Source organism: Oncorhynchus tshawytscha, linkage group LG03 (assembly GCF_018296145.1).
Source record: "Oncorhynchus tshawytscha isolate Ot180627B linkage group LG03, Otsh_v2.0, whole genome shotgun sequence".
NCBI lineage: Eukaryota > Metazoa > Chordata > Actinopteri > Salmoniformes > Salmonidae > Oncorhynchus > Oncorhynchus tshawytscha.
In genome coordinates this window covers 62,294,682-62,321,350 of record NC_056431.1, presented here as the reverse complement: position 1 = coordinate 62,321,350, position 26,669 = coordinate 62,294,682, and the positions used below count along the sequence as shown (strand labels likewise).

Below are 26,669 nucleotides of genomic sequence, written 5' to 3'. Positions count from 1 at the left end.
GGCATACACCCCTGCCCTTCTTCTTACCAGAAAGATGCTTGTTTCTGTCAGCGCGATGCATGAAGAAACCAGCTGGCTGTACCGACTCCGATAGCGTGTCTCGAGTGAGCCATGTTTCCGTGAAACAATGTTAGTCTCTGATGTCTGTCTGGAAGGCTACCCTTGCACGGATTTCGTCTACCTTGTTGTCAAGAGACTGGACATTGGTGAGTAGTATGCTCGGGAGCGGTGCGCGATGTGCCGGTCTACAGAGCCTGACCAGAAGACCGTTCCGTCTGTCCCTTCTATGGCGTCGTTGTTTTGGGTCGCAGGCTTGGATCCGATCCATTGTCCAGGGTGGTGGGCAAAACAGAGGATTCGCTTCAGGAAAGTCTTATTCCTGGTCGTAATGTTGGTGAGTTGACGTTGCTCTTATATCCAATAGTTCCTCCCGACTGTATGTAATAAAACCTATGATTACCTGGGATAACAATGTTAGAAATAACACAAAAAAAACTAAATACTGCATAGTTTCCTAGGAAGGTAAAGTGAGGTGGCCATCTCTGTCGGCGCCGGAAGTTCTTGTCTACAGGGTAAAGATATTTTGGCCTATTCCTCCTGACAGACCTGGTGTAACGGAATCAGGTTTGTAGGCCTCCTTGCTCGCAAACGCTTTTTCAGTTCTGCCCACAAACTTTCTATGGGATTGAGGTCAGGGCTATGTGATGGCCACTGCAATACCTTGATCCTGTTGTCCTTTAGCCATTTTGCCACAACTTCGGAAGTATGCTTTGGAAGACCCATTTGCGATCAAGCTTTAACTTCCTGACTGATGTCTTGAGATGTTGCTTCAATATATCCACACAATTTTCCTCCCTCATGATGCCATATTTTGTGACATGCACCAGTCCCTCCTGCAGCAAAGCACCCCCACAACATGATGCTGCCACCCCCATGCTTCACGGTTGGGATGGTGTTCTTCGGCTTGCAAGCCTCCCCCTTTATCCTCCAAACATAACAATGGTCATTATGGCCAAACAGTTCTATTTTTTGTTTAATCAGACCAGAGGACATTTCTCCAAAAAGTATGATCTTTGTCCCCATGTGCATTTGCAAACCGTAGTCTGGCTCTGTTATGGCGGTTTTGGAGCATTGGCTTTTTCATTAATGAGCGGCCTTTCAGGTTATGTTGATATAGAACTCGTTTTACTGTGGATATAGATACTTTGTACCCGTTTCCTCCAGCATCTTCAAAGTCCTTTGCTGTTCTGGGATTGATTTGCACTTTTCGCACCAAAGCACGTTCATCTCTAGGAGACAGAACGCGTCTCCTTCCTGAGTGGTATGACGGCTGCGTGGTCCCATGGTGTTTATACTTGTGTACTATTGTTTGTACAAATGAACCTGGTACCTTCGCGTGTTTGGAAATTGCTCCCAAGGATGAACCAGACTTGTGGAGGTCTACAATTTTTTTTCTGAGGTCTTGGCTGATTTCTTTTGATTTTCCCATGATGTCAAGCAAAGGGGCACTGAGTTTGAAGGTAGGCCTTGAAATACATCCACAGGTACACCTCCAATTGACTGAAATTATGTCAATTAGCCTATCAGAAGCTTCTAAAGCCGTGACATAATTTTCTGGAAATTTCCGAGCTGTTTAAAGGCACAGTCAACTTAGTGTATGTAAACTTCTGACCCACTGGAATTGTGATACAGTGAAATAATCTGTCTGTAAACAATTGTTGGAAAAATGACTTGTCATGCACAAAGTAAATGTCCTAACCGACTTGCCAAAACTATAGTTTGTTAACAGGAAATTTGTGGAGTGGTTGAAAAATGAGTTTTAATGACTCCAATCTAAGTGTATGTAAACTTCCAACTTCAACTGTATGCCACCTGCCTCCTAAAACAGCACATAGGTGTAGTAAACCAGCGATTCCCGACATTTTTCGGTTACTCTACCACCAACTGAATTTTGATCTTGTGCATTTTACTAGTAGGTTTATGGTCTCACGAGTAGATAGACCAAGTACCCCTGGTTGAGAACCACTGTAGTGGTTCCACTGATAGGAGAGTGCTTGGCAGCTGACCATATCCTGCATTCAAAGGCGCTATAGCAGGCAATTCCAGGTGTGCACTGAGGTAACGTACTAGAATGGTGCCTAACAGTGAATCTAGCCCAATGAACATCGCATCTGATCGATCCATCTACGAGTTCAAAGAAAGGAGATTACCTTTGAGATATCGTGACCCCGGTTAAAGACCTAAGGCTATAAAACGGCTATTACACCGGGTGGCTAACGCACTGTAGCCATGCAAAAATCACTGAAGCTGGAGTTTCCCCATCTCCCTCACTAGCTTTAAGAACCATCTGTCAGAGCAGCTCACAGATCACTGCACCTGTTCATAGTCCATCTGTATACAGCCCATCTATCTACCTCATCCCCATACTGTATTTATTTATTTTAGCTCCTTTTGCACCACAGTATCTCTACTTGCACATCCATCTTTTGCACATCTACCATTCCAGTGTTTAATTGCCATATTGTAATTACTTCGCCACCATGGCCTATTTATTGTCTTAACTCCCTTATTTGACCTAATTTGCACTCACTGTATATAGACTTGGTTTTCTTTTTTCTACTGTATTATTGACTGTACGTTCATTCCATGTGTAACTCTGTATGTGTTGAACTGCTATGCTTGATCTTGGCCAGATCACAGTTGCAAATGAGAACTTGTTCTCAACTAGCTTACCTGGTTAAATAAAAGTGAGAAAAAAATAGCCATGGGAAGATGTTTGGGTTATTCTTTTTGACTATTCAGCTAAATCTCCTAATAAATAAAGGTGGTGTTTTTGGTGTAAGAGTAACGTTATTCTATTATATTTGGTTATGTTATGTAGAATACTAATTAAGAATGATATGAACTTCCAAAACATTGATTCAGCTTTAATTTAACTTTACTAAACGAGCACCATTGTGAGAAATGGCCGAGTGACGCTCAATGTGCACCGGACCACTGCTGTCCGCTGTGCACCTACCCAACTATTTTTGCTTACGCAAAATGTGGTGATGCAGAGACCATATGCGGCCTTTTTACGAAAATCTGGGAATATTTGGCCAACAAAATATGTCTGGTTTATCTCTGGGAATTTATAACAATTAGGGTGGGAAACTGTTAAAAATGGATTGAGTTAAATCACAGCAAATATGTTGAATCACCAACTAATAAGCATGGAGAGCCTCACAAGTTTGACGAAATTACCAAATCTCTTTCAGTATAATAGTGCCATTCACTTACTTTTGTTGAACTTCATCACAACACATTTCACGGCACCTATCTGGTGATAATAAAACATGTCTATTTTAAACACGCTTTTTGTAAGTAGTTACGCCTACCTTTAGCTGGAGCAAAGATTATATAGCCTGCTGCGCTACAAAGGGCTATATATGTCTGCTAATACAGGGGTTCCCAAGCCCCGTCTCCTCCCCAAGTCACTAAACAGCTGATTCAAATTATCAAAGCTTGACGATGAGTTGGTTATTTGAATCAACTCTGTTGTGCGATGCCAAAAAACAAAACGTGCACCAGGACCAACTTTGTGAAACCCTGTGCTAATACAGGACTAGTAAAGGCCCAGTGCACGACTTTTGTGAAGAAAAACAACATTGCAACATACAATTATATTCCTATTATTGTTTCGTTTTTTATTCAGATTTTTCTGAGGACGCTCAGCACCCATACTTCCCGCGGCTATGACTGTAGCCTATCTGTTGTCTAGTGGATCATGAACGAGATGTCAACTGAGTAGTCTCATTTAAAACGTTATTCGGTTGTATAGCAACAAATATGATAAACATCAAAACATATCATAGCAGTGAGAATGATCAACTAAGTCAATGTAATGCGACGCCGAAGAACCGTTACTCGATTCGCGGCGGTACTGAACTTCACTCTGATCCTGGTCTCGTGCTTCGAGCTCCAGTTGTTGAGCCACCGAATAGGGCTGAATTACGATATGAATCACAGATGAACTGGCTACAATATATTTACAATGCGCACATAACTCACCTTTTCACCGGGGCGACATTCCTTCACTTGCGTTTGGACGTGAAATAAAGCCTGCTATACACCTAGGCTGCAAAACGAACTGATCCACCCAGCCCAGCCCCAGCCGATCCACAGACGGTGTTGCTGCTTCTCCATGGGCGTAGTACAGTTGTGGACAGACAGTGAAGGGATTCTGGGGGAGATTGTGGCGATGATAGGTATACACTAGGGGGCATCGCTGTGTAGGCAGTTATCATCATCTCCCAAATGTAGAATATATTAATTAATGTATTAGCAATTAATTCAGTGATGAAATGTAGTCTTTCCTACAGTATGTAGAATTATGAGCGCAGTAACATAGGAACACACACACAGTGAACGGGTCAAAGGCAGTCAGCTGTGACAGCCTTAATCCATGACACTGTAGCCTTGGCTATACTTTGCTTTACATTAAATTAGGAACCACATAAGCGTTGTTCCATGTCTGTCATTAACCACTTCATCTAATTAGACCAAGTCCTTATGGTCTTAGTAGATGTGAAGGACTGAATGCATTATATGACGACACCACCCACAACATCTTCCACAGCCTGTTTTTACCTTAACAATTCTCTCAGATCTGGCAATATTGAAGGGGTAGTTGTGGCTAGAGATTTGCATTGAGCTTTTACCAGACTCTCCTTAGTCACTTTGTTTGTATGTTCCCATCTTTAAAAAATGCACTCACATTTAAAGAGCTGCTGATCATCAAGGACAACAACCACCCGAGCCACGGCCTGTTCACCCCGCTATCATCCAGAAGGCGAGGTCAGTACAGGTGCATCAAAGCTGGGACTGAGAGACTGAAAAACAGCTTCTGTCTCAAGGCCATCAGACTGTCAGACTGTTAAATAACACCTTAGAGGCTGCTGCCCTAATATACATAGACTTCAAATCACTGGCCACTTTAATAAGGGAACACTGGTGACTTTATTAATGTTTACATATTTTGCATTACTCATCTCATATGTATATACTTTATTCTATTGAATTCTATTCTACTGTCTCTTAATCTATGCTGCTCTGACATTGCTCGTCCAAAATGTATATATTCTTAATTCCATTCCTTTAGATTTGTGTGTATTGTTATGAAATTGTTAGATATTACCTGACCAATAAAATTGTATTTGATCATTAACCTGCTGGTGCTGGCTGAACATGTAGTTCTATAGACCAACAGAGGGCAGCCTTGCACCACACAACTCACCCATTTGCAATTATTCTCGCTCTCGCTCTCTTATCATCCCGTGCTTTAAATAAATCAATGTTAGTAATACACATCTTGACTAAGTGAAGAAATTAAAACTTTTCAATTCTGACTGACGGCCATTGATAGTCTCTGCAATTCCATTGTTAAAAGATAAACATGTCAGACCTGTCCAGCTGTCAGGGTTCTCACAAAAATGACCAGTGATGGGGGAGGAGCAAGGATAGAGAGGGAGAGATGGGCTCCTTATACAGTGCATTTGGAAAGTATTCCCCTTGACTTTTTCCACATTTTGTTACATTAGTCTTTTTCTAAAATGTTTACAATTTTTTACCTCGTCAATCTACACACAATACGCCATAAACATCAAGGTAAATATCTTATGTAAATAAGTATTCAGACACTTTGTTATGGGACTCGAAATTGAACTAGGCTCTTCTGCATTCACAAAACCGATATGAACTTCCATGTAGAAAATCTTGTTTGTTTATCAATATTTTATGTTTTTCATGTAGGGTTTTCTGTGATGCTTTTAGGTCGAATTATTTATCAATGTTCAAATAATTAACGGTATGCTATATCATTATTGTTAGGCATATAGCCTACAATTATTGTCATTATTATGTATTTCACGAATAAGCTCTTTGTCCAGCCAATGTGCTTTCTTTTCTCTTGTCCATAATTCCCAAGTCACCTCTCCCTAAATGCGTGTGTGTGCGTGCGCATGCGTGCACGTGTGTGTTTGTGCGTGTGCCCGCCCGTGTCCGGGGGGACGTGGCAGACGGATGGGCCGTAATGTGGTTGTCTCCGCTCGTCTGGAGGAACACCTGTCCCGTCCGTGGGGAGAGCGTCTGTCCACCGACTACGGAGCGAGGCTCCGGCTCGGACACTGGCCCAGTGCCCCAGACCTCGCCTCTCCAATCTGGAGAAAATATGAAGTACCCTGGCGTCACCCACATCGTTAGACGTTCAGGTGGAATTTCGAAAAACAAAAAAATCTGCTGTCTATCTATTCAGAATGTCCATACAACACCAAACATTTAAGAATATTTTAACTTAAAAATCTGTTTATTTGATTGAACAAATGAAAGGACACCCTGAAATGTTAAGCAATCTTTGGAAAGCAGGTATTGGCTACAGTAAACTATGGAGTTTTTGTCACCCAAAAAATGTTAGTCTAAAAAAAGCACGAAACCAACAAACTTCGGGACAATCGAAAAATCTAACAATGAAATTGTCAGCCTAAATCTGAGACTGTCTCACCATACTAAACGAAATATTGCAATTTCCCTTGCAACCTTTGGACTTAACAAGGATTTCACATTTTTTGGGGAAAATGTTAAACAGATCAAATCTGATAAAAACTGCAATTAAAGAGCAACAATATCCATATGCATGTGCAAACACCAGACATAAGAAATGACACAATGTAAACATTCATTGACAAATAAATAACTTACTAGGCCTAATCCACAAACCAACAATGAATACAATATAAAACAACTACTTTCTGTAAATAAGTGCCCAGTTATATTCTATTTTGAACATCAGTGCTGATTTCAGCACGTCTCTGCAGCTATAGGTCCTTTAAATCAGCCCTGTCCATGGAGAGAAGTTTGGCCCTGGCAGTAAAGTCTATAAGCTAACAGTACTATACCTTTCAATATTAGGAACATGGGCCTACAAGAAGTAGGACAACCTGACATTATTGCATTTTCTGACACAACAAATTTGGATTGAGGTGACTCAGCAGCAGCACTGAATAAGTCTGTGGGGAAGTCCAGAGGGGCAGCAGTTTCTTTCCATCACAGCACTGTGAAAGACAGAGAGACATTAGGTCCTGTTTTATTATGTGTCCCTGGCCCAGTGGCACCACACCAGGGGACTTCGGCAGACACAATAGGCACGACAGGCCTCCGAGGCCAGATATGTGGCAACAATGTCCAACTTTCTCGGTCTCCATGGGAAGATCTCAATTACATACTCCTTGCGTCCTCTCTCCTTGTCTCCTTTTCAAAACCCATTGGAGGAGACGGTCAGAGAGGAGGATCCTCTGGTTTTCTCATCAAATTAGTTTTGAGAAGGAGAAGAAAGGAGAGAGGATGCGAAGAGTATGCAATTGAGATCTTCCCCATGTTCAGTCTTCTCTCCTTCACTGACAGATGTCCATCCCTAACGCGTGCCCTACGCGTCCAGCACATGGTTGAGGTAGGTGATGTAGCAGATTGCCAGCCGGAGGATCTCGATCTTGGATAGCTTCTTGTCTGGCGGAAGTGTCGGGAGAAGTTTCCTCAGCTCGGCGAACCCAACGTTGAAGGCCTCAACGCGGATGCGCTCTCTCGTGGCGTGTGCGGACCGGTACTTGTCTGTGGCACGCCGCCGCCTCCTCTTCTCCTCCCTGCTGAGGGAAGGCATGGACAGAGATCGCGCCTTGCCCTGGCCTTCTGCGGGCTCCGCAGGCATGGGGGCACACTCCATCTTGATGCCGTTCAGCAGGGTCTCTGTGGGCAGTCCGGCATCTGGCTGGTCTGGACTTAGCATCATCTTCAAGCAGTCAACTGTGATCAGTTTTCAGATCAAAGGTTCAACCACCCCTGTGTGAGAGAGATGGGTTTAGTCTTATAACAGAGGAGAGATCAGGGGTGAGGATATGTTAGGTTTCTGTGGACAATTCGATTTTTAAAAGTGAGAGAATATTTTGGTGAGATGCATGTTCCCACTCCTGTTGTGCACTGTCCTTGGTGCTGATTCTAACAATTCACTTCATTGTCTAGGCCTATTAGGCATCTCAATTCTGATATTTTTCTGGCCAATCAGATCAGCTCTGAAAAAGATCTGATGTGAAAAGATCTGATGTGATTGGTCAAAAGACCAATTAGTGGCAATAATATCAGAAGTGGACTGCCTGTGTAAACACAATCCATATGAATTGTCTTATCTGGATTTTTAAAACGCCCTATGTAGTAGGGTCTATCGAAATAGCCTATTCGCCTACTACTCATAAAGTTGAGCAATTCTGGCTAGTCTGCCCATTTTAAAATAGTCTCGTCTGTCCATTTCATGGGAACAAATGTCCACAGGCTGCATTCGATTAAAACCGATAGCTGCGAACATACATCAAATAACACAGCAGACATTAATTAAGACTTAATTGAAATTAATTATTGGGAGAGCTCCGAATTCACGTGAGCAGCTGACCATCTGTCTCGCAGACGATTCGCGTGCTGTGTAGGCTATGAATGGATGACGCGCGTCTGAAATATGCTGATATACAAACGAGATCCTTTATGCGCGTTATATAAAGGCACAATATTTAGCATGTTACTTTTAGTTTAGAGGGGATAACATAAATAATTATACAACACTGGAATTATTTCCAATATCAAAATAAACATCATCATTGGAAAATGGAAACAGATAGGCCTATAAAACGTTATGTTCTTCCAAAAATGTTTGTTTCAATTGTAGGAATGTTTAAACTCACCTTATACATTTGTTGAACTTTATCCAAGAAGGGTGTACCGCTGATGAGTTATTTCCACGTTAAAAACTGTGACTCTTGTTGGTTTCTCTAACGGTCAAACATTTCCAACCCTTCTCATCAACATTTTATGTTCGAGAAAAACTCAATTTAAAGGTGATGCCATCAAAGGTCTTCAAATGAGATGTTTGACTATTCAAAACTATTTTACGAGCCTATTAACTAGGCTGTAACGAGGTGTTAATGATTTCTTTCACTTTTTCGGAGCATCACTTGATTGTCTGAGGATAAAGATCTTCAGAAGTGTTGTCTCTTGACCTCTGCTATAGGAAAACAAAGAAAGTTGTCGTCAGGACAGGGTGCGCTCGTGGACAGAACGACTGCTCCTGTAGTCCGTCTTGTTTTTCCGTGATATTATGATCATATCAGATGCACTATAGTAAACTGCATGCCAGGGGCCATTCTTCTGTGAAGGGCACGATTACAGGGAAACCTTCTGCCTCCTCTAGACTTGTCTCTCCTCCACACGTGCTGACCCTCTTGCGCGTGCCATATCGTGTGAGAGATAAGACGAGCCGACCCCTAATAAAGCCTCCCGCGGAGTGACGGCACAAGAAGCAATACATGTGGAATTGTATTGTCTGCTTTTCTCTTCTTACACCCTCCATCCTTCTTTCCTCTGCAGGGATATATGGACACCAAGGGTGACATATGGTAGTGTGTATTGGACAGATCCCGGTTCTGGACACACACTTTAATCATTTGACTAAACGTGTTCCTGAGATGATCATGATGTCCATAAGTGACAGGACACCATCTTGATAAATCAGTTTTATTGATGTAATGCAACTGTTCGGTAATGATTTTCGTCTGTTTCTGTGCCTGGTGTGGGGGCACTGTGTGCTTAATTTGTTGTATGTGTTGTTGTATGCGTTGTATGTATGCGTTGTATGTATGTATGTATGTATGTATGTATGTATGTATGTATGTATGTATGTATGTATGTATGTATGTATGTATGTATGTATGTATGTATGTATGTATGTATGTATGTATGTATGTATGTATGTATGTATGTATGTATGTTTCCAACTGCTTTGCTTTATCTTGGCCAGGTCGCAGTTATAAATGAGAACTTGTTCTCAACTGGCATACCTGGTTAAATAAAGGTGAAATATAAAAAAATAAAATGAAAAAATATGTAATCTCCAAAACACAAATCAACTCCATTACTGAATCAACCTGAAACAGCTGCTATCTTACTACCCCATCCACTCACACGTAGTTGACCACCACAGTCAAAGCAGATAGCCACCAGCCTGTTTTAGGAGCACCTTTTAGTATTGAATAAGTAAAATGGTCTAATGGTCCGAGGCAGCCCAGCCTTGGTGGACATGGTCCTGGTGATGAAAAATGCAGGTTTAACAGCTCAATACGCTCATAGACGGTCTGGGAGCAGTAAAGGAGGAGAGAAGATAGGGTTTTGTCACCTCAGATGCTGTAAAACTACAGAATTACACCTGCTCTGCTATCACTGTCACTTTAATAGGCCTGGGGAGTTAATGGAGCTACTCTACAAGGTTGGTAGGGTGAGATGGAGGATATATTGGAAGTCACGTGTTTCACTGTATAACCAATGAGAGACATAAACAGACCAACAGCAAGCTCAATAAACGTTACTCTATTACTTGGACCAGTTTCCTCAAATATCATTATATTAAGCTCATGCTACCACAATACATGTACAATATGCCCCCTCACACTCAGAAAAACAAGCAGACTCGAATAAATGAATGAAACCACATAGATGAGAAAGGAACATAAGGCACCATGGTGTGGCCCCATCCCAGTCAGACTGTGTAGGGGTGTCGTGGGAATAAAGAGGCCATAGGTCTCCAGCAGCCATACTGCCAGAATGAACACACACTGTCACAGGGGAGGGTGTGTGTATAGGTGTGTGTGGGTGTAGGTCAGGGAAAAAAGTGTGTGTGTGTGTGTGGATCAGGGAAAAAAGTGTGTGTGTGTGTGTGTTGGTGCATGTCCCACAGTAAAACAGCTGTTTACAGTAATTGGACCTTACAGAGGGTAGAGTACTGCACCTCTCACCTTGGCTCAGAGGCCAGGGGTGAAGTAGAACAGGACCGAGCCAGACTGAGGGGTGTCATACAAGGCCAGGGGTGAAGTAGAACTGGACCGAGCCAGACTGAGGGGTGTCATACAAGGCCAGGGGTGAAGTAGAACTGGACCGAGCCAGTCTGAGGGGTGTCATACAAGGCCAGGGGTGAGGAGTGGGGAGGCTCAGTGCTATCATGTAATTAGGCTGTTTCTCTGTCAAACAAACTTCCCCCTCCCCCACACACACAGACCCTGTCACCACTCATCACAGACTCACATATAAACACACTGTTTCCTTGTAACTCTACAATGCATAATATGACAACGGTACCACATGAAAACTAACTTATGAAGTAATTTACTATTAATGCTTGAAAAAGACTTGCATAACGAAGCCCAGAGGTTAGGGTTATGGGAGGAGTCATGTTGTGTACTATGAAAAGGAAGTGTCTCAGTTCCATGTTGTTATCATTTTGCAGTGATGTAATCATGCAACAGCATATTCAGCTGCCTGTCACCCAGACCGGAAGGATAGATCACACCTATTGATTTTCTGTGGCACCTTTTGACAGGATGATGAATTGGGAATCCTTTCAACAGCTTAATTCACCTTAAACACTGAATCAATTGGGATGGATTCTACCAACTTTCAGTGGGGATGGATTCTACCAACTTTCAGTGGGGATGGATTCTACCAACTTTCAGTGGGGATGGATTCTACCAACTGTCAGTGGGGATGGATTCTACCAACTTGTGCTCTCTCCAGCGTGCTATAGCCTACCAACCAGTTAGCCACCCAAACAATGGACCATTATGGGAAGCCCTCATTGTATAGTACAACAGTAACAATATGGCAACTTTATTTTCAAGTATATTTCTGTATGAATAAACCAAAGTAAGACTCTCCCCCTTCTCGTCTTCCTCTGCTCCACTCTCTCTCATTCTCTCCCTCTATCTCTTCTGGGTACCCCAGGTCTGCTTTAGCCTGGAAACCATCTGTTCCATCATGTAAAAGGATGGAGGGAGCCCCAAACCTTATCTCTCATCTGTCTGTGTGTGTGGAACCAAGTCAATCTGTGGCCCTTCCTTGTATATGTAGGGACATTTTATGAGAGTTGTTATTTTCTGTTTCACTGTTGGTTCGTCAAAAAGAGTGTGGAATTAGTTGTTTGGAATGGTAATTTCTATTGAGTATTTATCTAGAAACCACCTTGCTGTTTTGTGATTGGTGGAATGTGGGTTAATTTAAAGAGAGAACAGGAAGTAGCTGAGTTCCTGCATGACTGTATCTGTGTGCCGTTGATGATTAAATCTACAAAATAGTGATTAGTCTCTATCTCAGTTTATGTCCTCTGTAGAGTCATCCATCCACCATTGAAAGAACCCTCAAACTACATATGTGTCATTGTGGAACCAAATAAAATATTCAAGTGTGTGTGTGTGTGTGTGTGTGCGTGCGTGCGTGTGTGCGTGCGTGTGTGTGCTCTCCCTGTCTCCCTTGAGTCGAGGTTGTTTGAGGACCATCTGTTACTTTGTATTAAGCCTTCTTTTTCCTTCATTTCACCATTCCTTCTCTTTCATCCCTCTCATCTTCCCTCTCTTCCTCCCTACAGTGTTTTCTTGTCCAAGGTATCGCCAAGGTCTGTATCGCCAAGGTTTTGAAGCCGTCCCATTTCTCTCACTCATATTCTGACTGTTTGCTTGTCTCTGTATCTTTCATTGTTTGAGTGGAGACTCTCATCCACTGCAGATGGTGAAGTACCATGATTGACCAACATGCAGAGTGAAACTCAGTTCAATTCTCTGTTCTCTGTTTTCTCTCTCTCTCTCTGTCTGGTTGCCATCTGCTGTCATCTTTTGTTTCTGGTGGTCTGGAATCAGAAGGCATCTAATCGATCACCTTTGTAACCATGGCTACTGGAAGACAGGAGAGGAAGGGCATGAGGAGTAAGGGAGGGAAGGAAGGAAAAAACAGGGGGGAAAAAAACGTAATAGTTCAAGAAAATGATAATAATAAATCCTTTTTGCTGCATGTGTGTTGAAAATCATTTGGGTAACAATTCATCCCCTGCTTTTGGGTTCATGCTGAGACTGAGACTGAGCTCAGGAAAGGTGCCTGCAGAAATCAATACAAATTATTCCAAGGCTTTCCATGTTATATTGATCCGATTCGGAATGTAGTTTTACAGGCAGAGGTATTTTATTTATGGACTAATACTAGCCCAACTATATGGCTGCTAGAAGTCACAGACATACACACATTGTGTGTGTGTGTGCGTGTCCACACAAACTTCCTTTCTGTCATCTCCTCTCACCTGAAGCAACATTCCCCACCCCTCTGACAAAGAATGACAGGAATACAATAGAATATAGAAAATAGTACAATACAATACTGTACAGTAGTCCATCCATTCCATGTTAGCTTTGAAATCCACTCCAGTTTTTCACCCAAGCTTCCTTCCACTTAATTCCCACACTGAACAGTGATTAAAATACAAGCAAGAAAAAACAACAACAAATCACCAGAAAAACAAACGCTTAGCAAATGTGTAATTGGTTCGGAGAAGGGTGAATGGAAAAGGAGAGGAGATGTATTCGCTGTGGGCAGAACCACACCTGAGACTGAGAGCATCACTGCTGGGCATCCCCATGTATGCATGACTGTTGGTGAAATGCTAATGTTAGCTTCCCCATTAAAAAATCCATCCACTTCAATTAGCGACACACGCTATGCTGCTAAATGCTACGCAAATCTCAGTGATGTATTGAAATAGGCATCAGACAGGACACCTGTTTCTGGTTTACAGGGTGTTCAAGAGGGAACTGGATGGGTATGTCAATGTCACAGGGATTCCTCTGAACTGAGACCTGTAATCAACAGGAGAGAACTGGATGGGTATGTCAATGTCACAGGGGTTCCTCTGAACTGAGACCTGTAATCAAAGTGAGACCTGTAATACACAGAAATGGAGAAAGAGAGAGTGAGGAGAGAGAGAGAGGTTAGAAAGAGAGATTACCACTTGCCTCTACCCAACCATAATGACCCATAGTGTCACAAGGAGTGACTCTGAACAACATATGTCAGGATCAATGAACTAGTATATGGTAGATCTGTAACACGCTACAGTAATGTACAGACCCACACAAGATACTTGCAACATAATGTCTATTATAAACACCCTCTGTGTTGGGGCTCTCTCTGTTATGGATGAGTGAACATCACTTCAGCCCCTTGGCCCTGTGGGAGTATGGGTAAAGAAAACAGAAAATATCCAAAGATGGGTGCCCAATCATCCTTGAGAGGAGAAGAAAAAGGCAGAGAGGAGTGAAAGGAGATGTAGGGAGGAGGCAGGAAAGGAGTGAATAGGAGAGGAGAGGAGTAAAGCAGAGGACAGGAGATAAGGAGAGTAACACACTCCCTTGGAGGATGTGAATGACCTTTCCACTATACGACTATGCAGTAAACTCAGGGTCTAATGCATTTATTCAGTCCTGACTGTGACACACTGTGCTCTGAAGGTCGTCACGCAGCTCAGTATAATCTATACAGGCTGACATCACTTACAGTATGTGTGCTGCACTGGGACATGCAGAATGTGTGTGTGTGAATGTGTCTATATATATATGTGTGTGTGTGTGTGTGTGTGACTGTGCGACAGGACCACTCTTGTCTGTTTGCTCACTTCCACAGATGTGTGTTTGCCTGTAAGCTCTGAGTGAGTCTCTGAGTGAGTCTGTTGTATGTCTCTGTCTCCATAGATGCCCATCTCTCCCTCTAGGGATCTATCCAATTTTCCAGACACTGATTAAGCCTAGTTTAGGACTAAAGCATTGAAAGAGCTTTTTAGTCCAGAACTTCACTGAACCTAAATGGTTCCATATAGAACCCTACATGGTGCAATTTACGAATTATGGCTACTACTATAAAATAGTCATATTTTGAGTTAAGAACGTATTTTAATAAACAAATAAATAATGGACAAATGTACACCAGCATAGTTTTCAGAAGTTATTGTCGTCATTACTTGCGTTGGTGGCTCGGGGGGAATCTCTTTGTTTGAATGATGGCCCTCGTCAATACACGTTGGTCTTTAGTTACAGTGAACAACAGAAATGTATCTTCTGCTCCATTCTCATACTGTACCTCCTCTGTACCTCCTCTGTCAGCAGATAAACTGTCATGGCTGGCTGAAGGACTGGACCAACGTGCAGCATGGTAAGCGTACATTTGAACTTTATTTAAAAATGACGCCGCCAAAAAGAAGAACAAAAACCAACTGTGAAGCTTTGGGGTATGTGCCCTGAACAACTACAACGTTAACTTCCCACAAAACAGGTGGGGGAAAAGGGTACCTAAGTATGGTTCTCTATCAGAGACAACGATAGACAGCTGTCCCTGATTGAGAACCATACCAGGCCAAGACATAGAAAAAAGGACATAGAATGCCCACCCTAGTCACACCCTGGCCTAACCAAAATAGAGAATAAAAAGCCTCTCTATGGCCTGGGCGTGACATAAACAGCTGATAAACTTTGTTTATCTTGACTCTAGTTTATCATATGACCTTGGCTTAATATATTTGAATTAAATAATCAACTTTGCTTAACTTAATACATCGGAAAATAACATGCTTTATTGGTAGGCTACTTGCAAGTTGATTCAACCACCATCCTCTTGCCTCATCATGCTGGATGGATTGGCAGTTGTTTTTTTAATCCAATGGCATTGGCAGTTACATTTTGAATTGACTGATCCAAACGGTTCTATATAGCAGGGGTTCCCAAACTTGGTCCTGGACTGAGTTTGGGAAACCCTGCTAAATAGAACCACTTTTTTAAATCTGATTTTATGCTTTTAATAAACACAATATCTCCTCTTGCTTCTAGCTAGCATTTAGCTTGCAGCAGCACAGGTTTGTATGAACCTTCTTGTTTGCCACTGAGACCTCGGCAACAATGTTGCAAAATATGAATTTGATCTTCCCCTTGCCATAGGGGATGTAATGATTGTCGGATGTCTGCTAGCCATTTTTCTGATCAGGCAAAATCATGCAGCATCATTAATGTGGATACAAATGTCAATGGAAAACAGTTACAACAAATTAAAGGTTATTTCAGCTGTAATTTTAGAATTTGATGTAACTGGTTTAGCTATTGTTAGTTGTTGATTTCTAAAATCCCCATTAGGGGAAATCCCCATTACACTCTGGGGTAGGGACAGAACCCCTCAAAGTTATTTGCCTTCACTGGGTATATACACTCATTGGCCAGTTCATTAGTTGCTCCAATCTAGTACTGGGTCGAACCCCCTTTGCCTGCAGAACAGCTTGAATTTTTGGGGGGAATTGAAACATCGCTGAATAGGTATCAAGAGACCATACCTGTGCCAGGAAAACTTCCCCACACCATTACACCACCACCACCAGCCTGTACTGTTGACACCAGGAGGGATGGGGCCATGGCTCATGCTGCTTACGCAAAATTCTGACTCTGCCATCAACATGACGCAAGAGTAACAGGGATTTGTCAGGCCAGGCAATGTTTTTCCACTCCTCAACTGTCCAGTGATGTTCTTCTTGTTTTTAGCTGATAGGAGTGGAACACGGTATGGTCGTCTGCTGCAATAGCCCATTTGTGACAAGGACCAACGGGTTGTGCATTCCGAGATGCTGTTCTGCACACCACTGTTGTACTGTGCCATTATTTGCCTGTTTGTGACCCACCTGTTAGCTTGCATGATTCTTGCCATTCTCCATCGACCACTCATCAACAAGCTGTTTTTGCCCATAGGTCTTCTGCTGACTGGATGTTTTTTGTTTGTGGCAGTCTCAGTAAACCCTAGACACTGTCGTGCAAGAAAAGCCCAGGAGGCCGGCCACTTCTGAGATACTGGAACCGGCTCACTAGGCACTGATGAGCATACCACGCTCAAAGTCGCTTAGATCACTAGTTTTGTCCATTCTAACATTCAATCAAACAGTAACTGAATGCTTCAATGCCTGTCTGCCTGCTTTATATAGCAAGCCATGGCAATGTGACACTGTTTGTAGGAGCAAGCCATTTTCGTGAACGGGTGGTGTACCTAATAAACTGGCCACTGAGTGTCTATATATGAACCTTTTTTAGTAGTGTTCTTTAATCCCATCCAAAGAACCAAAAGGTTAGAATCCCCCCAAAAACGGTTTTCTAAGAGTGAATACACTATTTTCTGGGCTTAACCTGTTGCTAGGTAACCCTGGGTCACAGCTGTTGGCTAAGTCAGACCCTTATTCTACCATTATGGTAAATCTGGGCCTAATGTATTAGTCTGATACAGGCAGGATGAGCCAGGATGAGCTTGTACAGGAGTAGGGCCTTGCAAAACGCTACTGCACAACTTAATGCTATACCCAATTTCTTCTGCATTTCTTATGGAACTGTAAAGACATTCTATTTCATATGGACTATTTATGGAGATAAATTGGACCTGCTACCTGTCTGATAAGGACCTAAAGTATATCTGCATATCTGTCTCACCCAGCAGTCTGCTTTAGACCGACTCCCATGGTGACGTTGTTAGCATGATTCGATGTTTGTGTGCCATGGGGAAACAGGGCTTCGTGCCCTCTTCTATCTCGATTGTCTGTGTATAATTTACACACATAGGCCTACCACAGGACGATTTATTATGGGATGATGAGGTCACACTAACCCGCGGGAGCGCCAAATAATTCAGCCATGGACAGCACACAGTTATTGGCTCTACTGAAAGATTGACGAAAATTGAGCTCAAAATCAGCACCATGGTCTTGAATTGTAGTTTAAATTGACAGCTCTTAAAAGTGTCCTGCTGTGACATCCATCAATTTGAGGTTTGGACATATTTGGTAGGACAAAATGTCATGAACACTATTAAGTGGTGGAACCAATCAATCCCCCTGTTTTAACTCCATGGACTTAATTGGAGCATCCACGTTCTCTAATTAAGTAAACACGCTTTTGAGAAGTTGCTCTTCTGGTGAGAGGATAGTTTTTTTGATGCTTTAAATCTCGGACAGTTCTGCTAGGCCGTTTTTGATCAAAACCCAACGCACCTGCACTTCTAGAAACAGTCTCTCCCTCGAGACCCGGGGGCGTAGTCTCCCCTGGCTTGCGCCTCAACCTAATTACGCGCCATCTGCCCATCTCCTCGCGCCTCCACCAAAGCCGTGGCTGATTGTTATAATATTATACGGAGCAAAGGGATGCAACTGGGGGACAGGGAATGAAGAGTGACGGAACGGGAATTAATCGAATCTAGCAGCAGAACCGAGCCATTCCCTTCAAGGATGGATGGACGGACCCGAACCTGCCCAAAAACCAATCCCATTATTTATAAACCCACAGCTGTAGACCGATGGATGGAAAATTAGGGTTTGTTTGGACATTTTAACTGTTATTTTTTATTGGGAAGTCCACACACTGTGGAATAACACATGCAAATCGATTGCTCAGTTTGTGCGTTGAATGTGATTTACCAGAACTAGTGACAAAAAATGTGTTGAAGTTGAAGTTAACTATAGGACAGGAAAATCTCCTGGTTCCCTACCATGCCTAACCAAGATATAGGCCTACATACAGATCTCATAGGCAGCTTTCTTTATCTGCTCGTAAGCCTACATTATTGGATGGTGTCACGAGAACAGAAGGATTTATACTGAACAAAAATAAAAATGTAACATGTAAAGTGTTGGTCCCATGTTTCACGAGCTGAATAAGAGATCCCAGAAATTGTCCATACTCACAAAAAGCATATTTGTCTCCAAATTTGTTCACATCCCTGTTAGTGAGCATTTCTCCTTTGCCAAGATAATCCATCCACCTGACAGGTGTGGCATATCAAGAAGCTGACTAAACAGCATGACCATTACACAGGTGCAGCTTGTGCTGGGGACAATAAAAGGCCACTCAAAAATGTGCAGTTTTGTCACACAACACAATGCCACAGATGTCTCAAGTTTTGAGGGAGCGTGCAATTAGCATGCTGACTGCAGGAATGTCCACGAGCACTGTTGCTAACATCGTTTTAGAGAATTTGGCAATACGTCCAACCGGCCTCACAACCACAGACCACGTATAACCACGCCAGCCCAGGACCTTCACGTCCGGCTTCTTTTCCTGCGGGATCACCTGAGACCAGCCACCTGGACAGCTAATGAAACTAAGGAGTAATTCTGTCTGTAATAAAGCCCTTTTGTGGGGAAAAACTAATTCTGATTGACTGAGCCTGGCTCCCCAGTGGGTCGGCCTATGCCCTCCCAGGCTCACCCATGGCTGCACCCCTGCCCAGTCATGTGAAATTAATAGATTTGGGCCTAATGACTTTATTTAAATTGACTGATTTCCTTATATGAACTGTAACTCAGTAAAATCGTTGAAATTGTTGCATGTTGCGTTTATATTTTTGTTCAGTATATATGCATAACAAGCCACACCAATAATGTTGGAATCCATCTCAAATAAAACGGATAATTTAACACTGTTTGACAGCATTGCAAGGAAACGAGAGACAATGAGACCACATCTAACGCCTCTATTGGAAGTTGTTCCATGTAGCCCGAGCATTTCATCAGAATTTCCTTATAATGTAGCCGGTGTGATCCCAATACATAGGCCTAAGGTTGGGGAGTAGCTGATTACAAGTAATCAGATACTTTTGAACAACTAGATTACGTATTGGATTAGTTTTACATTTAGAAACTCAAAAAGGTACGTTACTGATTACAGTTTTGGAAAGGTAACTAGTAACGGATTGCTCTTAGCACAAAATAAAAAGGCCTTTTAATGAATTATATGAAGAGTCCCTTGGTCCTCCTTTCTTTTTGATAGTAACAGATTGCATTTAGAAAGTAACCTACCCAACCCTGGTCGAGCCTACGGTATTATAACTGCGATATTGCCACCATCAGAATATACACAAATGATCAATGGATGATGGCTCAAAACAGTAGAAATGCTAATAAAATAAAAGTGAACAACATGGCTAACATACCATTAATCGATGCTGCACCTGGTACCATCACAACCTGTGTAAGGCAGTCAAACGTCAGTTTTTCCATATTGTACAACAGCTTTTGAAACTAGTGTTATTTCCTGATAGTTGCTGATTGAAAATACATTATACACAGTATCTTCTAATCAGCAGGTTTGCACGGGCAGGAATTTCAGCTTTCCATGGTGACATCCCAATGTGGTAAATTGGTTAATAGTTCCAAACCTCTGCCACTGAGTGCTAGTTTTCTCCTCTCCACTCAATCTTCACCCCAAATAGCCCTAGCAAAATTATTGCTTGAGAATACACTAGTATGTGGACACCCCTTCAAATGAGTGGATTCGGCTATTTCAGCCACACCCGTTGGTGACAGGTGAATAAAAGCAAGCACACCGCCAAGCAATCTTTATAGACTAACATTAGCAGAAGAATAAACCGAACTGAAGAGCCCAGTAACTTTCAAAGTGACACCGTCACAGGATGCCACCTTTCCAACATATTCCTTTGACCTTTGCAGTCAAATTTCTGCCCTGCTAGAGCTGCCCCAGTCTGTAAGTAGTGTTATTGTGAAATGGAAACGCAAGCAGCAACGGCTCGGCAGCAAAGTGGATTGGCCAAACAAGCTCACAGAACTGGACCGCCAAGTCCTGAAGTGCGTAAAAATATTCTGTCCTCGGTTCATGAAATAGGTTTTCATGCCAAGCATTGGCTGGAATGGTGTAAAGCTTGCCGCCATTGGACTCTGGAGCAGTGGAAACTTGTTCTCTGGAGTGATGAATCACGCTTCACCATCTGGCAGTCCGACAGACAAATCTAGGTTTGGCGGCTGCCAAGACAACTCTACCTGCCCTATGGAATAGTTCCAACTGGAGGAATAATGGGTCGGACTAGGCCCCTTAGTTCCAGTGAAGGGAAATGTTAACGCTACAGCATATGACATTCTAGACGATTTTGTGCTTCCAACTTTGTCACAGCAGTTTGGGGAAGGCCCTTTCCCATTACAGCATCACAATGCCCCCGTGCACAAAGCGAGGTCCATACAGAAATGGCTTGTTGAGATGGGTGTGGAAAAACTGGCCTGCACAGAGACCTGACCTCAACCCCATCGAACACCTTTGGGATGAATATGGAATGCAAGCCAGACCTAATTGCCCAACCATATTAAATCATGATTTTGCAATTGTATGCTTGATGAGCAACTTTTGGACATGTAGTTATGCTGAAAAGCCATTTGTGGCAAATTTAAATTGAATTCAAATCAGTAACGTACTTAATTGTCACCCAGAAATGACTAAATTATCTGCATTGAACCTTAGGAGTATCTGGGAACCCGCATATACCTATGAACCACACATGGGGACCTGAGAACAGAATTCTGCTCCTTGGTGGATAAAGTGTCATGACACCATGTCAGCACAACTGATACTTGCACAGTACAACAGGTTTAAGACTGACCTGGTTGACCATAACTGAAATGAGAAGATTGTGGACTCTTAAGCAATGTACTCTGAAGGTACAATCTTTGGTCACTTATGAATCAATTAAGTGAACGCACCCAGCGCCACACCTTAACCAGTCAGCATTGGCTGGTCATTTTAATTGGTTTGCTACCCAAATGAGCAATGTGGTGCCAGTGCTAAAGGATTAACTGTAAATCTTGTTTGTTACTGTGATTAGATCAGTGACATTAATTTGGTTTAAGTTTAGTGTTTGTGTGCCTTTGAGGCACCGAGTCCTTCCAAAATACAGCCACAACTCATGGACTACCATCTGGGATGCTCATCATTCACATTCAATGAAACATGTCAGACAATGGGAAACCAAATGATTCAACCATGAAGTCTAAGAGAATTACAAACAAATCAACTGGCACAGCAGGCTAACATCTGCCTCCATCTAGTGGACAGTGAACCAGTGAACCACCTCCAAGCAAAGACAAAATAAAAACACAGCACCCAGGTAGGTAGATAAAATGCATTGCTGCCATGTTTATTATTAATTTCAGTTAAAGGTTGTGGATAAAATCACTGGAGTAGGTATTGGGCTTGTTCCTCATGTACAGGACGGTTACCAGAATGCCCACACAGAGAAGGCCCAACACCATCACCAATCCCACCACAACTGCCCCTGCAGAGACACCTAGGATACAAAAGGATTTGGATTTAACATGATCAAACAATGCTCAGGCTACATGGAAGAGTTCATGCTAAGATTAACACAACTTAATTAAGGTAAAGTTTGTGTTGTAGCATAGTTACCTGCTTCAGATGGCTCCTCAGCCAACATATGAGAGTGCTGTGCTACAGCCTGCACTTGCTGCTCTCCAGCATGTACTTCCTGGTCCCATTTCACGTAGGTGTCTTGGATAAAGATTGGCCCCAGCATAGCATCCTCTTCCCACACTACATCTGGAGAGAGAACACCAGTCACACATAGCTCTTGTATAAGGCTAATTTAGCCATTGAAATCACTTACCCAACCTTTCACCATATAGGTCAGATTCATTCTAGCATAATTATGCTTTTCTACATCTTCAAGCATTCCCCTGCTCAGATGTTGCCTGCATTAACTAACGGTCGCGTACCATGTTGGTCACCAGATTGCTATAACATGTTAAACATGCAAAATACCTATCCAGGCATTGTAAGATCTGGCATGCATCAGCAGAATCTGAGGGGGAACACAACCATACCTGTATCAGAGAGCAGACTCCTCCCCTTCCTCTTGCCACAGGAAGTCTGACAGCAGCCACACACCGCATCATCCCCATCAGCTCCTATCCAGCTGGAGAAGAGTAGAGGGGATTGTGACGCTATACCATTGATAGGCCTCTAACAATACCAATGCCAAAGAGAAGCCCATGCATACCGGTTGGATCCTGAAGAGAAGGAGCAGGCCTTGTGCTCCATGTCTAGGGGAGCAGTTGCTACAGAGGCCTTCAGGCTACAGGTGATGTAGATCTATGAGAGATTGCTATTAACTGGTGGAAATTTAATGTGGACTCCACACACCATATGCAGTGCATACATCCCAAGTCAGATACATTACCTTTGTTTCTGATATTTACATTAACAGTCCTAAGCCGTGCATACATATGGGCCCACATTCAATGTGTCTCAGAAGTGCTGAACTAGGATCAGTTTGACCTTAGAAACAACGAATTTGAGAGAAGACCTAATTCTAGATTAGAATTACTTTGAGACACTGAATACAGGCCCAGATTTGGCATGTTTTAAGTAAACACCATAATGGTATAACCCCATGAAAGGCCTGTCCACAGCCCAGACAAAGTGACTCACATTGGGGCTGGTCTGCTGCTGGAAGCGGAAGGCCTCTAGCTGGAGGTGGAGTCTGTCCAGCTGAGAGCGGACCAGGAACTGGGAGACAGAGCCTGTCTGCAGGGCATCAGTTACACACCTGGAGGGACAAAGGTAGGTTAGGAGGGTAGTGGGACATCTTGGTCCCTCTGCTGGTAGCTACTTGCGTGCTACCATAGCTATATAGGGATAAGGGTTCACATTCATTTCCTTAGTACAAGAGTGAGGTGTGGAAAGCACTCATTGAGGGAAGTCTAAATTCAAGACTGTTGCAGGAGGGGTGGGTTAATGCAAATTTAAATACAATAAAATATACTTCCATATTGGCCCTTACCCATGGTTCTGGATAAAGTCATATTTGGGAGCAGAGTTGGTGTCAGGGACCAGGGTGGCCACACAGCTGTCCACAAACACACGCATGGGCACATGGTGATACTGCTGCACAGACGCCACCAGATGAATAATGTCTCCCAGGAAGTAGACATTAGATGACCGCTCATACTTCCAGTCGTCTATGAAACATTTTAAACAGATGCACTCACTGTACAGTAAACAGAGCAGATGTGCATAGATGGATTAACAGTAGGTGTGCTCTATTGAGCCCAGATGATTACCCACCATTCATGAGTGCGAGGGTAAAGATCAGGGAGTCCTCAGCTACTTTGGTAGCACTATAGGGAAGCCAGGTGGGCCTCAGGGCATTGCTGCTCACATTGAGTCTCCTGGGGTAGGCAGAGGGTAAGGGATCATGTTTCCATTGAGATCATAGTATAATGGTACATTGATTCTGGAACTATAGTACGCCACACACCTCAGATAGTGGCACTCAATGCCGACTGTGGCATCATTGGTTCTGACAATGGAATTGACACCTTCCGGTGTTGGGGTGTAGATCAGGGTGAAGGCATAGACAAGGTAGTCCTCTGTCATCTAACAGCCAAAAACAGTCACTAGACATTACACCATATTTAAGTAACCTTTATGCAGTGGAAGAAATCACAGTACATGTAGAACCGTATGAAATTACTAGTTAGCTATTCCAAACACTGAAGCCCTTACCTTCAGCACACTTCCACAGGTGTGCAGCTCTGACTCAAACAGCAGGACCTGGGCTGAGAGGTCCAACTCCGTGGAGACGCAACCTCCCAGGGAGACATCCTCCGCCTTCACTAGCTGGCCTGTCCCAAACAGGTCCAGTTTGGCCTCCACCCGCACCCTGCTCTCCCCACAGCGTGCCCCCACACTCCTGACAAGCTCTGGAGGGGTCAACACCACCTTCACAACAGACTGGGGATCAGGAGGCCGGGCTGTGACCTGGGCCCTGGTTTGGTCCTGGACTTGCTCCCTAAGCTCAGATTTAGTTGGTGACACATCATCGTAGTTCAATGAGACCGGTTGTCTAGCAGGCCCTCTCTGTGAGTTCCAATGTGCTTCACAAACCCAGCCCAAACAGAGAAGCACAAATAAATATACAGATCCTCGCTCCAGTTGCCCCATGATGATGATGATGATGTTGATGATGATGATTATTATGACTATGGTCTGCTTTACAGCAACCACAATAAAGACCTCTCTGTACTAGGAACATCTTTTATAGTTACATGGCTCCTCCCCGTTTCTCGTTTAGTGAATTGCCTACCAGCTAAGATTATTACACACACCTGTCAGCATTGTTTAAACACACTGATTGGCTCTGTTCTTACACTTTGAAACAGCCTTAGTATTTTTCCCTTCCTTGAAGTTATCACTGATTTAACACGATCTAAGATGGTTGCAAACAAGGGTTCCATCACATAGCTTTTACCAATCCCGTCATGGGAGATCAGTCATTACTCACACTTTCAGCACAGATAATATCAGCATCTTTGTCTTTGTAAATGGATTTCAAATGTAACAAGTAAAACATGAAAAATGTATCAATGTTCCTATAGTAAATTGTTCCATTCAGTATTTACACCAAGGTTGAACCCATGGTTCGTTTTCATAAAATGCACTGGAACACTGTACAATTACCACAAGATGGCAGTAATACTTCCCATTTCCCAACCCTGAGCATCATTGGCGCTTCTTGAATGAAAATGTGTACATGAACTTGTTTGTGACATCTGTTCACTCTGTAAACTGCATGGTCTGCGATATACGAGGGGACCTTTTAAAGGTGGGCTGCAGATGTTTCCTTCGTGCAGTTATAAACCCCTGGAGCCTGTGTGCCCCAGTCTGATATCTAACCTTACACAACACCAGTGGTGTAAAATACTTGAGTAAAAATACTTTCAAGTACTTAAGTATTTTTTTGGGTATCTGTACTTTACTTTACCATTTATATTTTTGACAACTTTTACTTCACTGCATGCACTAACATACCCCGTTCAAAGGCACTTAAATATTTAATATTGCCCATTCATGCTCCGAATGGCATACATACACAATCCATGTCTCAATTGTCTCAAGGCTTAAGCATCCTTCTTTAACCTGTCCCCTCCCCTTCATCTACACAGATCTAAGTGGATTTAACAAGGGACATCAATAAGGGATCATAGCTTTCACCTGGATTCACCTGGTCAGTCTGTCATGGAAGGAGCAGGTGTTCATAATGTTTTGTATACTCAGTGTATACCCCCCAGCACAACACATGATATAGGCAACACTCACAATAAACATATCCCCAGGCAAAACATATGACATACATTTGAAGTCGGACGTTTACATACACCTTAGCCAAATACATTTAAACTCACTTTTCACAATTCCTGACATTTTATCCGAGGAAAAATTCCTTGTCTTAGGTTAGTTAGGATCACCACTTTATTTTAAGAATGTGAAACAAAAGTAGAGAGAATTATTTGTTTCAGCTTTTGTTTCTTTCATCACATTCATCACAGAAGTTTACATACATTCCCAGTGGGTCAGAAGGTTACATACACTCAATTAGTATTTGGTAGCATTGCTTGTAAATTGTTTAACTTGGGTCAAACTTTTTGGGTAGCCTTCCACAAGCTTCCCATAATAAAATTGGGTGAATTTTGGCCCATTCCTCCTGACAGAGCTGGTGTAACTGAGTCTGGTTTGTAGGCCTCTTGCTTGCACACACTTTTTCAGTTTTTACCCCCAAATGTTCAATAGGATTGAGGTCAGTGCTTTGTGATGGCCACTCCAATACCCTGACTTTGTTGTCCTTAAGCCATTTTGCCACAACTTTGGAAGTATGCTTGGGGCCATTGTCCATTTGGAAGACCCATTTGCGATTAAGCTTTAACTTCCTGACTGATGTCTTGAGATGTTGCTTCAATATATCCACATCATTTTCCCTCCTCGTGATGCCATCTATTTTGTGAAGTTCACAAGTCCCTCCTGTAGCAAAGCACCCCCACAACATGATGCTTCAACACCCGTGCTTCACGGTTGGGATGGTGTTCTTCAGCTTGCAAGCCACCCCTTTGTCCTCCAAACATAACAATGGTCATGATGGCC

The 26,669-nt window shown here is 42.8% G+C and overlaps 3 protein-coding genes across 4 annotated transcripts in view; all 3 read right to left on the bottom strand.

Moving 5' to 3' along the window:
- LOC112240914 (vang-like protein 1) overlaps positions 1–4,198 on the bottom strand; it is a 39,297-nt gene extending 35,099 nt beyond the window's left edge. For both annotated transcript variants that reach the window (XM_024409134.2, XM_024409142.2), the window contains exon 1: positions 4,051–4,198. The gene's annotated coding sequence lies outside the window, so the exon portion shown is untranslated. The remainder of the gene's footprint in view (positions 1–4,050) is intronic.
- A 2,174-nt stretch (positions 4,199–6,372) lies between these two features.
- Positions 6,373–9,590, bottom strand: LOC112245942 (helix-loop-helix protein 2-like). Its single transcript, XM_024414164.2, has 2 exons — positions 8,760–9,590; positions 6,373–7,869 (listed from the first exon to the last, which is right to left on the bottom strand). Exon 2 carries the CDS (start codon positions 7,817–7,819, stop codon positions 7,460–7,462), a length of 360 nt encoding a protein of 119 aa, XP_024269932.1. The 5' UTR covers positions 7,820–7,869; positions 8,760–9,590; the 3' UTR covers positions 6,373–7,459.
- A 12,251-nt stretch (positions 9,591–21,841) lies between these two features.
- On the bottom strand, positions 21,842–24,773 carry LOC112245940 (zona pellucida sperm-binding protein 3-like). Its single transcript, XM_024414149.1, has 9 exons — positions 24,258–24,773; positions 24,010–24,128; positions 23,817–23,920; positions 23,533–23,710; positions 23,181–23,298; positions 22,750–22,841; positions 22,574–22,665; positions 22,140–22,289; positions 21,842–22,020 (listed from the first exon to the last, which is right to left on the bottom strand). The coding sequence occupies exons 1-9, from the start codon at positions 24,693–24,695 to the stop codon at positions 21,887–21,889; spliced, it is 1,425 nt and encodes a 474-aa protein (XP_024269917.1). The 5' UTR covers positions 24,696–24,773; the 3' UTR covers positions 21,842–21,886.
- Between the last annotated feature and the right edge of the window lie 1,896 nt (positions 24,774–26,669).

Coding starts and splice junctions, on each gene's coding strand:
- LOC112245942 (XM_024414164.2), bottom strand. CDS start 7,819: ATGATGCTAAGTCCAGACCAGCCAGATGCCGGACTGCCCACAGAGACC.
- LOC112245940 (XM_024414149.1), bottom strand. CDS start 24,695: ATGGGGCAACTGGAGCGAGGATCTGTATATTTATTTGTGCTTCTCTGT. Junction 23,921..24,009: donor ATTGAGTGCCACTATCTGAG/GTGTGTGGCGTA, acceptor TGCCTACCCCAG/GAGACTCAATGTGAGCAGCA. Junction 23,299..23,532: donor GACTTTATCCAGAACCATGG/GTAAGGGCCAAT, acceptor TTGTCCCTCCAG/GTGTGTAACTGATGCCCTGC.